The following is a 16,468-nucleotide window of genomic DNA, read 5'->3' as shown; positions in this document are numbered from 1 at the left end:
TAGTCGATGTCATAGGACAATTATTCATCTAGCAGCAAGCTCCCAGAACATGCCACTTGTCATCTCCCACCGCTACCAAAAAAGGGAGCGTTCACAGAGCACGTTTGGCCATCTCCAAGCCTTCCCAGTGTCCTATCCTGCCAGCTAGCGTACTGGGGAACAAATGGCAACTGCAGCCAGAAGGCAGTAAGATGTAGGGGCTGCACAACCAACACCATTAATATGAGGGACATGGGATCACAGGTCTAGCCCGTCCCTCGATACAATCCCTCTCTCTCCATTTCCTTTAACACCTAAAAAAGGATCCTTGACCATGGCCATTGCTCCGGTGGGAGACAAGCTCCCACCCTGCTCTCCACTGTTTTTGGTGATAGGGCTGTCACTGTCACGCAAAACAACTTGGCCAAGATTCAGCAAAGCTCAGAGCCCTGAAGCAAAGACAGCCACATCTCCCCAGGCAGCCAGGTTTTGGGCTGAGCTCCCACAGGACACCACCGGGACAGCTCCAGCAGAAGCTTCTCAGAACTACACCCAGAGCTCTGCTACCTCAGAGCTGCAGCTCAGCACATCTCTCTGCTCACAGCCAACTACTCCTGCATGGAAAAACGTCATTTTCTTCCCTTCCTCCCAGCCCAGCATGATCACCTGACCTTCTCTTGTCCTTCAAAGACCTTTTGCTGTGCACTTCCACCAACAGAAAGGAAGATGGAAGGTAAGCATCCATTAATTTTATAGCATCTGCCTTACTAGGTGACAGAAGAAAGGCACAACAAAAGCGTTCTGTAGTCTGGCTTTTAGTGAAAAACACACACTGAAATGCTTTTTAAAAGCAATCAGCCAGTCTAGGTCAAAGCACTAGGACAGAAAGCAGGATGGTCTTAATACCTGGAAGTATGCTAAAATGGTTCTGAAGAACATGACAGTTATGCACCTCCTTCTCCAAAAAGCAGACGGGGGCAGATGTCAGGTGTACTGATGTTCAAGTTGGGATTAAAACAAAACAGATGGTGCTCATGCAGACAGAGTATTTTTTTGCACAAAACCCACTCAAACAAGATCATGAACTTTCTGCATCTCTACTAACTCCTGAGGTCTCACCTGTTACAGTATGGAAAATCTGGGCTGTACCTAACTGAGAATGCCATCTGTTGAGTAAAGCATCTGCTTCCTTTAGTACACTGGTCTTTGGAAGTACAGCAGCTTTTGTAAATTTATTCCCATGGACAACAGGGCACTTGTGCCATGGCTCTGAATGTATGACAGAGATGACTTTTTTCAAAGAGGTCTTAAGTTTTAATCTCAAGAATATATCATGAAGACATTAAGATTGAAATAATTTCAGTTTTTTAAATCATAACTACAACTTTTCTATCAGAGTTCAGTGAGTTGAAAAAGTTAATTTATTTTTCTTTCCCTTTCAGAGTTAGCTGTATGACAGTAATCCAGGGAAAATTTATTTGCTGTCTATGTGCAAGCAGCAAGCCACTAATTACATGTGTTATGTATGTTAGTATATGCTGCTTGTATAAAATAACTTGAAAAAGAGTTTCAGAATTAAAAACTCAAAGATAAAGGTAGGAATAGACCGGGGCAGAGAAGAAACGGAACACCGTCAGATGAATTGGTTTATTTTTATTCCCTCGTACCTCCAAGGTGGTTTCAGTAACCGATCAAGGTACCTTTAAAAGGCAAAGAAAGTGGGAAGTGTCACACTGAGCACATGACACGTCTCATCAACATGTGTCGGAAAGGTTTTAGAACATAACGAAGACACACCCTCCACGTGCAGTCACCACCTTTCACAATAAAAGCTAACAAACAACTTTAAGAAGAACAGAACGGGAGAATTCTCAGGCTTGCACGCTGGGTGCTTTGTGTGTCATTTCTTCCACCGTATCTGAATGAAAAGCAGTTTTTATAATCCCATCCCTTTTATGTAAGGAGGCCTTCTAAGAGAAGCATTTCATGTAAATCAACTTCCACTCTCCTGTTCTGAGAATCATCCACAGGGTGTAGCTTCCACTTTAGGCTGCAGGGTCTATGATGTAATTGTTTAAGGTACATCAGGACTCCCAGAATCTGACATTTTCTGTATTCCTTCCATTATTCTGAGGAGAAACAGAACCTCCTGTGTACTCCGCCCATGAGTCGGGGAGTTGCAGCACAAGTTCACTTCCATCTGCTGCACTCCCTGGACCAATTCAAATCCTGATGTTCCCCACAGCAGCTACCAGCAAGGGCCAACATGACAGGAACGGGAACATGAGTAGCCATGACAGTGAGTGGGCACATGGTTATCTGACACTGGCTGTCTTACAACTAAAGAGGGGATTCTGTGTAGGTTGTGAATCTGTGACCTACTAACAATAAAGGGATAGAAAAGTTGTCTATCAAGTCTCTTTGCCTTGATCCTCTCAAGGGGTTGAAAGGGGAAAAGCTCTTCCTGGCTTCTGATATTCACATCAGGAAAAACCCAAAGCATTGGAAAGCTATAAACAATCTCTCTCTCTCAGCACAAACCATGGCAAGTATTAAATTCCCATGGAAAGGAACTATATCCCTTCCAAGACTCAAGACTTGTACAAATTGTTTCTAATCATCATTACAAGTCAGGACAGTACCAGCTCACTTCTCCAATTTCAATTCATCCTTACCTTGTTACTTTGGGGAACAGAAGGCCAGCTCATGTCCTACCAGAAACCCTCACCTATCCTCTTAAAAGAAGTAAATCTATAGTTTTTGCATTCCTATCTAGAATAAGCTCTTAAAAAAAAAAAAAGGATTGCAGATGTCTCCTTTTTCTTTTTCATTATGGGCAACAAAAGTCGTACTTTCAAATTTCTTTCTCTTCAAACTAGTACCTATTTGATATTTTAGTTGAGATGTAAACTTCTAAAGCAGGGATTTCAAGTTGTTACAGACTGAACAACACAGATTTCATCACCATCGTCCCATTTCAAAGTAGCACTGGAAACCTCAATAAGCAGCACAGGTTTTTCTGCCAAAAATCTCTTGGTTACAGCACAGTCTCTTGGCACATTCTGACTGGTATATTATAATGTCTGTCATCTTCAGTTATCAGAGTCACCACAGGCCAGTTCTCCTCTGGGTCATTGGGATAAAGTGTGATGAATTCATCAGTACTGTGTTTATACAGTCGATACACTTGGATGGTATACTGCAGAGCGTAAGCCAGGAGAAACATTTCCACCTACAGTGGGAAAATAAGCAGAAACAGGATGTGTAAAATAAGCACACTCCTTACAAGATATTTCTCATAAAAGTACTAAACTAGTACCCAACGTATTTTTTCAAAGAAAAAAAATATGAGGAAAAGTAAATTGAGCATCTCAATGAACAAGCCATTCTTAACTTGCTGCAAAAATGCCTCTAGACACCAGGCCTTTAGCATGGAATTCTTCAGACCCAGCAAATGCACACTAGGATACTAGTCCTAAAGTAAAGCTGTTTCATACAGAGAATCCCACTTCCCTCCTTCAAACAGGTAGAAAAGACATTACCTCCTATCACTACTCATCCCATTAAGTCACTAACCAAGACAAGAGTGGGTTTCAAGTAGTGATCCTCTCTCTGAGGGTACCCTGAGCTCTCCAGCCAAAGTCTGCTGATATCCAAAGGAATGCAGAGAAAGAGGCTGGAAAGTCTTCTATCTCACCTACTGCAGTGGTAAGCATATCCTGTTCTACGTAACGATTTAGAAGGAATGCCACCAGAATAAATACATCAGTCGGCATACAAACACACAACTGACTGACTGAACTGGGCATCAGTAAAGTCACTAAGTTATCAGCTAATTTAACAGTAGCAGCAACCTGTCTCATCTATATTAGAGAAATCTGATTTTTAAGCTAGTACCATAAACCATAATAATTTTGAGTTCCTGGTGTCTATAGGAAGTAGTGATTTACCTGCAGTACCACACTTGTACTGTACTCCACTCCACGGGAGATTGTAAAAAAGGGGTGTTCTAAAAATCTTTCAGACTATTCAGCTCACTAACCACCACTTTTTGTTCTGGGGCTTTCTTGTAACATGCCTATCATTTCTGCAACATGTAATGCATCAGTCATTAGTTTATTCACCAAGTATACATACTACACATTATCCTACCTTAATAACTTGATTGTTAGCTTCACTCACGGCATTAAGAGCTAACAATTAAGAGAGTAATACAAAAGTTGGTACTGATAGAATTCCACACTTCCAAAGGATGACAGCAGCCAATACTTAGGTAGCACACACACAAATAACAAAATCAACATTTAAAAGGAAGCCCTTCACAGACTGTTACTGCAAACATGCAGTTCTACTATATTTTACCCAAGGAAAGACCAGGCAAAGAGCTGGATTTCTTGAGCCACCTGAAACAAAGAAAGGTTCTCCTAAACAGGAGCATAACGCTCTAAGAACAATCTCTCCTTACTTGTTCAAGGCCCCCGCTGTGACCAATATGATTCAGGTGATTTTGCATTAACTGGCAGGGGTTACTGGAGGTATCCCGTGCAAACAGTAACCAGGAGAAGACAGGAACTCTCCTCCCATTTCTGTCATCATTGTATAATTCGATGGCGGTGTTCAGCATCAAAAACTTCAGTGCTTCATAGAGGCTATACTCCTCCTCTTCGTTCTTGAAGAGTTTATCACAAGCTTCTTGTTTCTCAGCAGGACCCTTGATTTCACTTATGCTCTTCCACTGTAAAAAAGTAACACATACAACACGTATCAGTAGCCATCACCGTGCAAGACCTGCAAAAAGCCACATGTGAATGGTCAGATACACAGCACAGGCACAGAGAATTTCACTTATGAAGGGCTTTGTGCCTTTCTAAAAACACTTCAGAATACTTCCACAGTGTAGTCCTATCACGGTCAAGTTGAGTTAGTCTGGCTTTACTTAAATTACTTCCTAAGCAAAGCAAAAGAAGTGGATGCTGGAAACAGCTGCAAGGTGGCAGAGCAGCATTGTCATGGGACAATGAGCAGTAAGACAACCGCTTTGTGCCCTGTATCAGAAATCCTCCAGACTCTTTACATTTCAGCTACTCAGAATGCTTATTCCATTCCTGCCATCAGAAACTGCAGCCTTTTAAAAATATTCTTAAAAGCCTTAAAAAAAAAAAAAAGAGAAGATACACAGAGTAAGGCAGGAACAACTGTAAATAGATTCTGGAGTTTCCAGGTGCATGGGGGAAAGGTGGGGCTGGGGGCTATGAACAGCAATGGGCACAACCATTTTCCTGTTACATTAGCCTCAAATAAAAACATATAAATGTTGAACAAAAATCACTCCTTTGAAATTACTTCAGCATTATTCTGGAGGGGTTTTGGTTGGTTTTTTTTCCTTTCCATGAACTGTTCAATGCAGCAACAGCCTTCATATAATTCCTTCCAACACAAGTAGCAAGAGGCAAAATGTTACTGTTACATTAATTTCTTTGTTGAAACCTTTTTTCTGCAGAGCTTATAAATTAATTCCAGGTAGGTAATGCAAGCAGTGGAAGACCAGAAAGCTCCCACAGATTTGAACAGACATTATTTTCTTTATTTTCATCTTGCAGTACACATGAAGTGACTTTTTTCACTAGTGAAAGCATCCTTGTCAGAAATTCACCACGTTAAAAAAACCCCTCTTTGGCATTTTCCTTATTTGCAAGTGGCTAAGACTAAATAAATACTTTTCCAACCTTTTTCCTTAGCAGTATTAAATATTCTTTAATTTCATTGCTTATTTCTCCCATCTTCCTGCCCAGGTTCTGTTTCAGCTGCCACTGCTTGATCCAGTCATATTTGCTCATCAAGTTTTCAGGAAGCTGGAAATTGAGAGAGGAGAAGGCAGCTTAAATGATAAATCCTGAAAGGAAAAACCACCAACTTGCACATTATTCTTTTATTGATTTTTTTGCCCCCACCATAAAATGATCCCTCATATGCTCACCTGAACACACGTGGCACTAAGATGACTGTAACTGAACACAACTCCCTCTTTACAATGCTTGCTGGATACAGAATGCTATTTCTACACCTAATCAATACACAAATACTGGGAAAATTAACCACCCAAAGGTACTCATGACTTTCATTTTAAAAAACCACCTCCCACAACAGATAACAGTGACTGTGATTGGAAGTGCCCCTCAACCAACAGAAGAAAAGGTTAAATATGTGGTGATACCCACCAGACAATACAGAAAGTTTTTTGGAGTGAAAACTACTTTGTCCAGACCAAACAGGGGACATAATTACAATACTGTGGAATAGGTTTTTTAATAAAGAAAATACACAACCTGGGACTACCTGATGCATCAGATCATACTTCTACACCAGATCGGGCTCTCTTAATTACCCTGATACTACACCTGCCTAGTTAAGAGCTTTTACACTTCTCTTGAAGGACACTCTTGGCAGCTGCACACCCACCTTTTCACCCTCATTCATTAACCCATTTTACAGCTAGAACTGGAAAAGCAGCTTGTGTCTCAGAAATAATAAATATTTGGCTAGCGCAGCACATATACCATTATCTGCCACCAGCCAGTTTTCATTTTATCAGGCCTCTAAGTTAGTAATATATTCTCTTTTAACAGCTGCCAAGCATTTGTCAGATGTTCAGACACTTCCCCACCCCAGCCTCACATCCCATGCTAACTGGAAACAGAGAACCATAGAATCATTTAGGTTGGAAAAGACCCTTAAGATCATCGAGTCCAACCGTTAGCCCAGCACTGCCAAGTCCACCACTGAACCCTGTCCCTCAGCACCACATCTACACTGTTTTTAAATATCTCCAGGGATGGGGACTCAACCACTTCCCTGGGCAGCCAGTTCCAATGACTGGCAACCCTTTCAGTGAAGGGATTTTTCCTCATGCTCAATCTAACCCTCCTTGAGGCCACTTCTTGTCCTATTGCTTGTTACTTGGAAGAAGAGACCAACGCCCACTTGGCTACAGTCTCCTTTCAAGTAGTTGTGGAGAGTGATAAGGCCTCCCATTAACCTGGCATATGATGTATTTCACCACTTAGTTCTCTATATACTATACAGTGTATTACTACAAAAATACACTTAAGCATAATATAGAAAAGAAATACTAAAATATTTAACATATAGAACTAAAGAAACAAATATATGCCAGTAGCTTCTACAATTAGAAATGTGCATGTAAAAACCATTTTAAATTAAATAGTTTGCTTTTATTTTTGATTTATTAAAGCTGTAATGCTAGCTGTCACCACACATTTTTCTTGCATGCCCTCTGCTTTGATGCATTAACAGTTTACCATTTCAATCAGCTCATTCTACAGTTTTCAAGAAAACATTGATTACCATATCACATATTTTCCCCTATAAATCAGCAGGAAAAAAATAGGTGAACTTCATTAAAAACCACAGAGTACACCATTTACAAAAAATGGGAGGTTCTTTGAAGGAGCACTAGGAAGCCAAGATCAGTATGATTCTACCTGGACGGCGACCCTACACCACAGAGTCTGCACCAGACCCATCATTTAGATTTCCAGCAGCGCCTGGACAACTGTAAACTCACTCCCCTGAGGTGGGCCACGCTCGTATGGGCAGCTGCTTACATGTTTCTCCCATTCTCATTGATATTACCAACTGGACTTCACAGAATCACAAGGTTGGAAAAGACCATTAAGATCATCAAGTCCAACTGTTCCTGTCCTAAGCTAAACCATATCCCCAAGTACCTCATCCACCCTTCTTTTAACACACATGACTTGGTTGATGCAAGACAGTTTCTCCAATATTTTTCTTCTATTCTGAAAGACACGTTGCTTTGTGTGCCTGTCAATGCTCTGTAAGACCTTTTCTTCATGTCAGGTTGGAGTTGCTCTCACACACGACTTCTGAAAAGCTGGGGGCATTCAATTTGTTAACCCACTTTCTAGATAAACTATATAAGGCCCACAAGGAAAGCTGGGTGGGTTTGGTTTGTTTTTCAAATACTTTGTTATTATCAGCTGCCTCTTCTGTATTACTTGCACTAAGAAACCAAGAAGGCAAGATGAAGACAGCCAACTTATGTCAGTCAGCACTACAGCAACATTTACACATTACAAAGAGGAAACTAAAGGGACCTGGACTCACTTCCAAACTGAAAGAATCACTATAAACCTGCAACAAAACTGAACACTACCAGTTCTCAGTTCAAGTGATACTGGGAAGCGAGCAATACAGCATAATACAGAAATGAGATCACAAAGTTACCAAGCAGGTTTAAAGTGACACTCACTACCTTCAGAAGATCAGAGTGCCAGACATACCATAATAAAATCCTCATTCTGCAGCCAGCTCGGTAACTGGGTAGCTTGGCTTAGTGCTTGGAACAGAGTTGCTCTGAGAGCACAGTAGTTATCACCTCGTACTCTCCTTATAGATGCAAACTTCTGAGCCACTGCTTCATATCCCTAGGAAAACACAAAATCCCCAAACCACAAAAGCATTAATGAAGTGTTTTGAAGTCATGCACTGGTATTATAAAAGATACTGGAACATTAGCATCCAAATAGTATTAAAGAGAAGGTTGAACCCACTACCTATTTTGGAAGCTGCAAATACTTTTATGTCACAAATTGTGCTTTGAAAACATCTTCCTTAGTTCTGTTGAATAACAAACAAGACACCAAAAAAACATCACACAGATAATGGCTGTGGCATTTATTTGATGCCAGAGCAGAAGTAGCACTGAAACGCAGGTAGTTAACCCACTTTAGGTTCAAAAAAATCCAAACATACAGATGTACACACACACACACAAGACAATAAACCTAAAAATATATCATGCTTACAAGAAGTTTCAGCAACAGTAACTGTCACAGGTCATTTGTTTTTGCCTCAGGAAAGATTTGTGTTTACACTGAAGTACCCTGACACATGCCTCAGCACGTTTTACCCTGCCCTGCTGTTCCCATATAGACACTTTGAGCAGAAGCAGCAGTGTTGAAACCTAACTTCTGAAGCTCGGTGTGTCTCTTCAGCTAACCTAGCAAGAGCCAGTGCCTTGTACAGCTGCATTTCTCTTACTAACCTCTAGAAGATGACACGTGGGTCTTTTGATTTATGGCAAGTATTTTCCAGGTTTACTCATACATATTGCTAGATTTTCATATTGTGTCAAAAAAAAAACCCACCCAACAAAAACACACAACCAATCTTATGCTTTATTTTCTACCATTCTGGCTCAAGTTTAATATAGGAAAACGTCTCCAAACCCTACAAAGAGTAAGAATTTCAGGAAAAATTTAAGGAAACCCAAACCTATTCACTAAAGTTCCCCATCTTAAAAAAGCATGCAGTTCACTAACTGCAGTTATTAACCAAACTTTCTGACAGGAGACAAATCTGGTCTGCCATTTCAAGCACCAGAAAGATTACCATTCTATGGCAACAAACACAAATTTAAAACTGCAACTGAAAACAGTGATGAAGAAGAGTATTAAACAAAACCCTACACTATCAACAAGTAGCCTTACAAAAAAAAAAACCCAAAACATATATGTTTTGAATATGTACAAACAAATCCATCTTCCAGTCACCAGCTGCTAAGACTCAACACTGGAAACCACTGCTCTGACATTTAAAGATTGCTCCAGCAGGAAATCACTTACTAAATATATCAATCAAAACAGAAAGCTGAACGTCAACAAAAAGAGAACTGATACCTTTCTCATCGTTTTTGCTACTGGTGTATTTCCTCTCCATTCTTTTCTGCAATACTCCATGATGTCTATTTCAGGTGCAACACTTAATTTATAGTCTGTCAAAGCAGAATATATAAGGTTATACCCAGAGCTGTGAAACAGGGTGGCACAGAAAAAGCACTGCATCTCTCAATACATTCTACAACTTCAACACTGGTGCCAAAGAAGACGGGCAGCACAACCTGTAGCTGCCACGTAATTATTAGTATCACAAGGGGAAAAAACCCCCAACACCCAGCTTGGCCACAAGCCAGACTGTATGGAAGACAGATAATGGATCCAAGTAAGCTAGAAACAATGGTAGAAAGAAGCAGCAGCAACAGATGACTATAAATGAGTAATTTTCAAGCACAACCCACCTAACACAGGCTGTCTGACTACCTGCCAAAGGATTCACATTTTCTTGTAGCATGCAGAAAACATGGGGAAAAAAATACAACTAAGAGCAACTAGTTTTACACAAGATTTATCTTTTTGTGAGTTAAGCAGTACAGTCTACTCAGTCATCATAAGTAGCTTCTATTGCACAGACAGACCTCTGCGCATAAAACCTTGGAAACAAGGATGTCAAATCACCACAAATCAGTGCTACAATGAACTGTACCACCGTATCTGAAACAAAGTTCAAACCCATACCTGAACAGCTTGTCCCACTGTGCAGTATTTTATCTCTCTCTATTTCTTCTGCATCACGATACATGTCCTCCTCACTGAAATCAAATTCAACACAACACATACTTCATGTAACAGCGCAAAACTTAGAGTATTTTAATATTCCCCTGGTCACAACTACTGGAGACTACTTAATTCTTTCCCCAAGTATTTTTTCACTTGATTTCCATCTTGCACATTCTCATGTGAACCAACACAAGTTCTCAGACTCCCCCCCAAAAAAGCAGTTTTAAAAAAACCCTCTTAGGTGTTCCCCTCTCTTATTTATGAGACTTGTCCTGGTAACCTGTAGATTGTGCAGGCTAAATTTGCAAAAGATAACAGCCAAAAAGCCTTCTTTGCTGAGTACATGAATACTGCAGCCTCCCCATGCAACCAAGAACATGCTGCTTACCAGAGCCTTCTATCTATGCCCCACTAGGTCTGAGCAACATGCCTTGCAGCGAGCAGAGTACCATGAAGAGAAGTAGCCAGCTACGTGCAGGTAGCACGATTACCAACATAAAAGGCACCAAACTCTGTGATCCAAACTGCAGCTTACAGGTTAACTGACACCCAGACAAATATTTTTCCCTTCAAATAATTTTGGCCAAGGAAGGCTGTGTTGAGAGTCAAATATCTCCACCTGAGCCTATACACAGGCATCCTGAGGTCAGGTTGTGACCATGAGGAAGGAAACAATGGCCTAAAAGGACGTGGTTTCCTTGCATAACCTGGCATTATCAGGAAGAGATCTCAAAGCCAGGATGTGAGCACTACGGCTGAGAATGGACATCCAGTCTTCAAAATTCATTTGAACAGTGAGCTGTAAACTGCACATTCCTCTAAACACAACTGAGTGACATTTGTCATATAGCCACATTTAGCAAATCATCTTTAAAATCAGTTTCACAGCTAAAATGCTTCCAAAAAATACATACATTACCAAACCAAATGATTAATAAATCATTTAGGCTTACCACTAGAAGGTTGCATTGAAAGTTTGTATTTTGAAGAAAGTACACATGCAGGAAAGAAAGGATAAGATTACTCTTCACTGCCCACTATTAGTAGCTTCTAACCTACTACACACACCAAAAATCCTCCACCTCTATACGCACACAAAAAAAAATGCCCAACCCAAACAAACAACTCACCCCAACAAACCCCCATGGTGTGCTTGCAAAAGACCACTAAGAAATTAAGGCAGTGACCCTGCCCCATCTGCACCTCTAACAGAAGACAGGCAGTTAGGAATATTGCAATAAAGAGTTTAATGCAGCCAGCTGCTAAGTAGATTACTCTCATTAAATCTGAAAGAATCCACTCATAAATTATGGCTTGATTTGGGTTTTTTTTAATATCCAAAACAGCTTACTTAAAAAAAGGTAACATTTCTAACCCATTTGCATATATTTCCCTTGAGAACAAAAAAAAAACCATTTAGTATAAAATCAACTATAGGTTAATATCAGGAAACCATCATCTACTTTGCCCTCATAGGGAACAAGCAGTTTAGTTTTTATTCAAGTTTCAAACCTTTAACCTTCAAACTGGGTTTCCTGGATGCTGAAGTAGTTGCTTTAAATCCAATTTTAAATCAATAATTACGTAGCATTGTTACAAGAGAAGCAATGGATGCAGTGGATATTAAACACAGTCCTCCATAAAGCGCATAGCACCTGCTGAGAGGCAAGAAATACTTATCCCAAATCCTTATCCTTGTTACAGTGTGGCACTGGACAAACCCTGCTTTCCATGCATAACCTTATTTCTAGACAGAGTGTAGGATCACTAAGACTTATGAAGAATTTAAAAGACTTGAAAATACTATGAAATACTGTTTACTTAATGTCTTGAAAACACTATAAAAAAATCCAAACTACTCTATCTGAAACCAGCAATCTCTAGCCTAGCTTATCTATAAGCTAAGTATTTAAAATATAAAGCAATGACTTTCCCCCTCTGAGCAGGAGGTGGTGGGCTAGGGGGAAGCATTACTTTGGGATACATCCTTGCATACACTTAGGTTGTAATGCACAACAGGAAAACGTGCTCAACACAGTGAACTAGCACAGCCACTCAAAAGGGTAAGTTTGGTATAGAGTGAGCAGCGCCACATTCCTTCTGCAGTTACTACCCCATCTTCTTTCTGGGAGCTGCCAAAACAACACCCTCAGATTCAGAACCTGGCAGGTTAACAACCAATGTAAACAAAGTGCTGCAATTTAACCAAGTTGTTTTGAAATCAAGGGAGCCAAGAAGTGCAATTCATCTGCACAGGCACTTTCATTTCAGAGCTCAAAGTGCATCTTGCTGTTGTCCTAGCATAGCAGCTGTTAAGTACATCTGTGGAAACGAAAATGTGGAAACTGAAGCCCTTCCCCCTTAGTCTTTATATTAACATTTAACAGCAGAGAGAAAAATAAAATGATGAAAGGAAAAAAAAGTAGCACATAGTGTTGTGTGTAAACACTCTAGTTGTTTAGCTGGTAAATCAGATGCTGGTGAACCAAAGATCCTAAGGAAAAAAACCTTCTGGTGTTTTCAACACAGGCTGTCAGATTTTACTTAGAACACCCTGGGCTTGGCATTTCAAAAACAAACCACCAAAAAAACCCCTAAACCTCAACATCTTAAGATGCTAGCAAGCAAAACTCAGCTGGAGAGAAGGGAAAGGACTACAGGCAAAACAAAAAATAGTTTTATACTAACAGGCTTAGAGGACTAGAACGCTCAGTACTGAAGATACCATACAAAAACAGTGCTTAAAGTCTTCCATTTACTATCATGAAGTGATGAGGATTTAGATTTAGATTATTTACGTCTAACCACTATTAACAGCTCATGTAAAGATGTTTGAGACCAAATAGAATTGGGATTCCAAGTAGCAGCTAATTTAACATTTCAGGAGAAAGATGCACCAGACTTTTGCCAACGTATGAAACTCATTTAAAACAGATTTGTATGAAACTCTGGATTAATGTTAAATGTATGTTAGCATTAACAAAACCCTCACACATTAACATATTAGATTGTGCTTAAACTACTCTGTAATTTAAGCTTGAAATAAGATTTTTAAAGCATCCTTGAAAAAATGTACTTATTTTTAGTGACTTTTAATTAAGTGGCTGGAATAAAGGCTTGTCAGACCCTCCCCCCCCCCCCCCAAAAAAACCCAAACCACTTGTTGTAGATTTTGGATGTTGTAAAATAGCCCACAGGCTACCTACAGAGAAAGGATTAATTCAAAATCACTTTCTTCTCTTACTTTATTAACATATTATTCAATGACATAGAGCTACTTTTAACGTGCATTAATTTTGTTTTCAGAAGTTTGCAGTATCTTCTTCCTTTTCTCAAAACCTTCACATGTATTTCTTTCTCTAGATACCAAATATTTTTGTGAAGACTTCTACTGACAAATCTGAATCACACAGCTAAGCTTTTACTTCAGCCTATAGCAGGTGGTTCACAAGAAAACAAACAAAAGCTTTAAGTGCTAGGGTTAAAACCAAAAAAAGGTCTTCTATGTTTGCCAGCACTGCACCTAACAAGGTGCTCACAAGGCTAATACGAAGCTATCAGCATAGCTGTGTTCAATTCTTTGTTTCCCATGCTTTGCATCCAACCCCTAAGACATTTACATCAGTTATTCCTCCAGATGGGGAAGTACAACCGCTAGTGAACTACAAAAATAAGAATTTATCTGAAAGGTGAAGGCAGCCTGTAAAATTTAAGATCTTACACTTAGTGAAGTAGGTCTAAGACACTAACATATATGAATTTTCCCAAGTAACTCACTTTCACAAGCTGAAAGTGCCCCGCCCTTTCTATAGAAGAGCTGTTAGCATATATACACACAAATATAAATCCTCACCTGTCCTCAGATGACTCCATTGCTGAACAGCTACTAAACACAGATGGATACGGTTCACAGTTTCCAGATGCATCCCAACCCGTCACAAGGGATTTAGTCTTATCCTCGGGCCCACCCGTACCTCTGTACAGATAGTCTCTTCTTACTTCTGACGCCGACTGCTCTTTGGGGTCGTTAGCTGTGTTTGCTGAAGCAAGCTCGTTAGGAGGAACAGCGGCTTCCTTTTCATGCTTCATCAGCTGTGCAGCAGCACTCTCTCTCTTCTGTGTCTGTTCTGCACTCGCAGAAAGGCCGGCCGGTCCAGTCATCCACCTCTGAAAATTATCCTGACTTTGAAGAACGGAGAAACATATAGAGTATCTCTCACAGAAGGAAAAAAAAAGATGCCTTAAGAAAATTACAAAACTATTATAGTTATGTTATGTTCTGAGTATTCAGAGGGTGCTTTGGTTATTAAAAAGTAAGAAAAAATGCAGAAGAGAATCCGAGATGCATTTTGGTTGATAAAGACCTTTAAGTCCGTTAACCCAGCACGGCCAAGTCCAATAGCTCAGGAAGATGACATAACGCCCAAGTCATTTTCAAACTCATCTCCTTGGCAAGCCAGTTTAGTTTCTTACCAAAGCTAAACCATGCCAGTTCCTCAAACAGAACCTGCGCTAAAATTAGTGCCCTGATTGAATACTTTGTCTTGTCAAGGGGCACAATTGCCTCAAAACCTGAAGATTAACACAAGTCCCAATGAAACAAATCTCAGTCCTGCAAGAATAGGATTTTTGCAAACTCCCTGAAGCTCCCCAGTGCACCAGGCTTCCTGCTTAACGCAAAGATTTCTGACCTTTGTTTCTCCTGGTCTGATTTTCAAGTTCAAGTTATGACAAGACTTGCTACAATCCACACTACCAAGTCCTCCACAGGCTCAGGATCTGCGCACGTGGAAAATTTTGGCTGATATTTATCTTCAATCAATACATAACCCTCCCATAAAATTATGGGTTGCTCTGCAGTTGCCACATTCATGTTGCAGGCAATCCCTTACCATTGCTACCCTGGTTGGCCGCCGCAGAACCGACGGTCTTAATGTCCACTGAATACACCTGGAAACTGCACAACACGTTGCTGCGTTCAGGTTAACGCCTCCCACCTGCCACAAACCTTTCCTTCCCCGACGTCCCTGTCCCGCCGCACTCGGGCCCTGCTACGTGCCGAGCCGGCCCGCAGCAGGAAGGCCCGGGCGGGAGGTGGCGCACCTTGCCCGGCCTCCTCCCAGCCCCCCCCTCCGTAGGGACGGCCGACCCAAGCTCTCCGCACGGTACACAGCGAAACACGCCCACGCCGCCCCATGGCGCACAGCCGCCGAGGCCTCACCTTTCCCGCAGCCTTTGTCCTGAGGCACCACGGGCCCGACACCAAACGGCACCGGCCGCCGCGTCTCCCCGAGAGCACAAGGCCCGCTCGGCGGGGCCATGGGGGGGCCGCGGCGCGCTGCCTGCCGCTCCGGCCGCCCGCCCGGCGGGGCCGTGGGGGGGCCCCGGCGCGCCGCCTGCCGCTCCGGCCGCCCGCCCGGCGGGGCGGCGGGGGGGGCGCGGCGCGCCGCCCGCCGCCGTGCCCCTCGCCGCCCACCGCTCGCCGCTCATGGCGGTGGGGCCGGGCCCCGCTGCCCAGAGGCTCCCTGCGGAAGAGGCCGCCGCTCTACAGGCGCTTCCGCGTCCCCGTCCGCCGGCATCTTCCGCCTGCGCGTCATCGCGCCGGAAGCAGCGTTCGCACCTAGCTGCGCCTCTTCCTTCCTCCCTTCCGCCCCGCCCGTCGTCACGCCAAACGCGCCGCGGCGGAGCGCGGCGGACGCTGAGCTTCAGCGCATGCGCGTTAACGGCGGAGGGGCTCTGAGGGAACGCCTCGCCCATCGCTACGGCAGAGGGTCCGCTGACGGGGCGGGGCGGGCGATACCAACGCCGAGCAAGGGGGGCGCTGAGCCCGCGCCCGGTCGCGTCCACCCTCTGAGGAGAAGCGAGGGGCGCCCGCGCGCGGCAGCGGCGGGTTGTTGGCGGGGCTGCGAGCAGGGGGGGGGGTGGGGAGCGCAGCACCGCCTCAGGTGCTTGGCGGAGCGGCCGGCTTAGGGGAAGGGGCGATAATACCCAGGCTGGGAGCCGCGCCCAGTGACAGGCGCGGGGTGCCGGCGGCAAGGAGGGAATGCAGG

At 42.6% G+C, this 16,468-nt stretch overlaps 1 protein-coding gene across 1 annotated transcript; it reads right to left on the bottom strand.

Annotated features, from left to right (window-relative positions):
• Window positions 1–1,612: 1,612 nt before the first annotated feature.
• Window positions 1,613–15,407, bottom strand: OTULIN (OTU deubiquitinase with linear linkage specificity). The gene is made up of 8 exons (XM_084280543.1): window positions 15,311–15,407; window positions 14,272–14,601; window positions 10,377–10,450; window positions 9,702–9,796; window positions 8,304–8,447; window positions 5,706–5,831; window positions 4,445–4,714; window positions 1,613–3,211 (listed from the first exon to the last, which is right to left on the bottom strand). The coding sequence occupies exons 2-8, from the start codon at window positions 14,577–14,579 to the stop codon at window positions 3,017–3,019; spliced, it is 1,212 nt and encodes a 403-aa protein (XP_084136669.1). The 5' UTR covers window positions 14,580–14,601; window positions 15,311–15,407; the 3' UTR covers window positions 1,613–3,016.
• Window positions 15,408–16,468: the final 1,061 nt, after the last annotated feature.

Source organism: Gallinula chloropus (genome assembly GCF_964237585.1).
Source record: "Gallinula chloropus genome assembly, chromosome: 2".
NCBI lineage: Eukaryota > Metazoa > Chordata > Aves > Gruiformes > Rallidae > Gallinula > Gallinula chloropus.
This window is presented reverse-complemented; position numbering and strand designations above follow the sequence as displayed.

Coding starts and splice junctions, on each gene's coding strand:
- OTULIN (XM_084280543.1), bottom strand. CDS start 14,579: ATGACTGGACCGGCCGGCCTTTCTGCGAGTGCAGAACAGACACAGAAG. Junction 10,451..14,271: donor ATGGAGTCATCTGAGGACAG/GTGAGGATTTAT, acceptor ATTTGATTTCAG/TGAGGAGGACATGTATCGTG. Junction 4,715..5,705: donor TAATACTGCTAAGGAAAAAG/GTTGGAAAAGTA, acceptor ACTTTTTTACAG/TGGAAGAGCATAAGTGAAAT.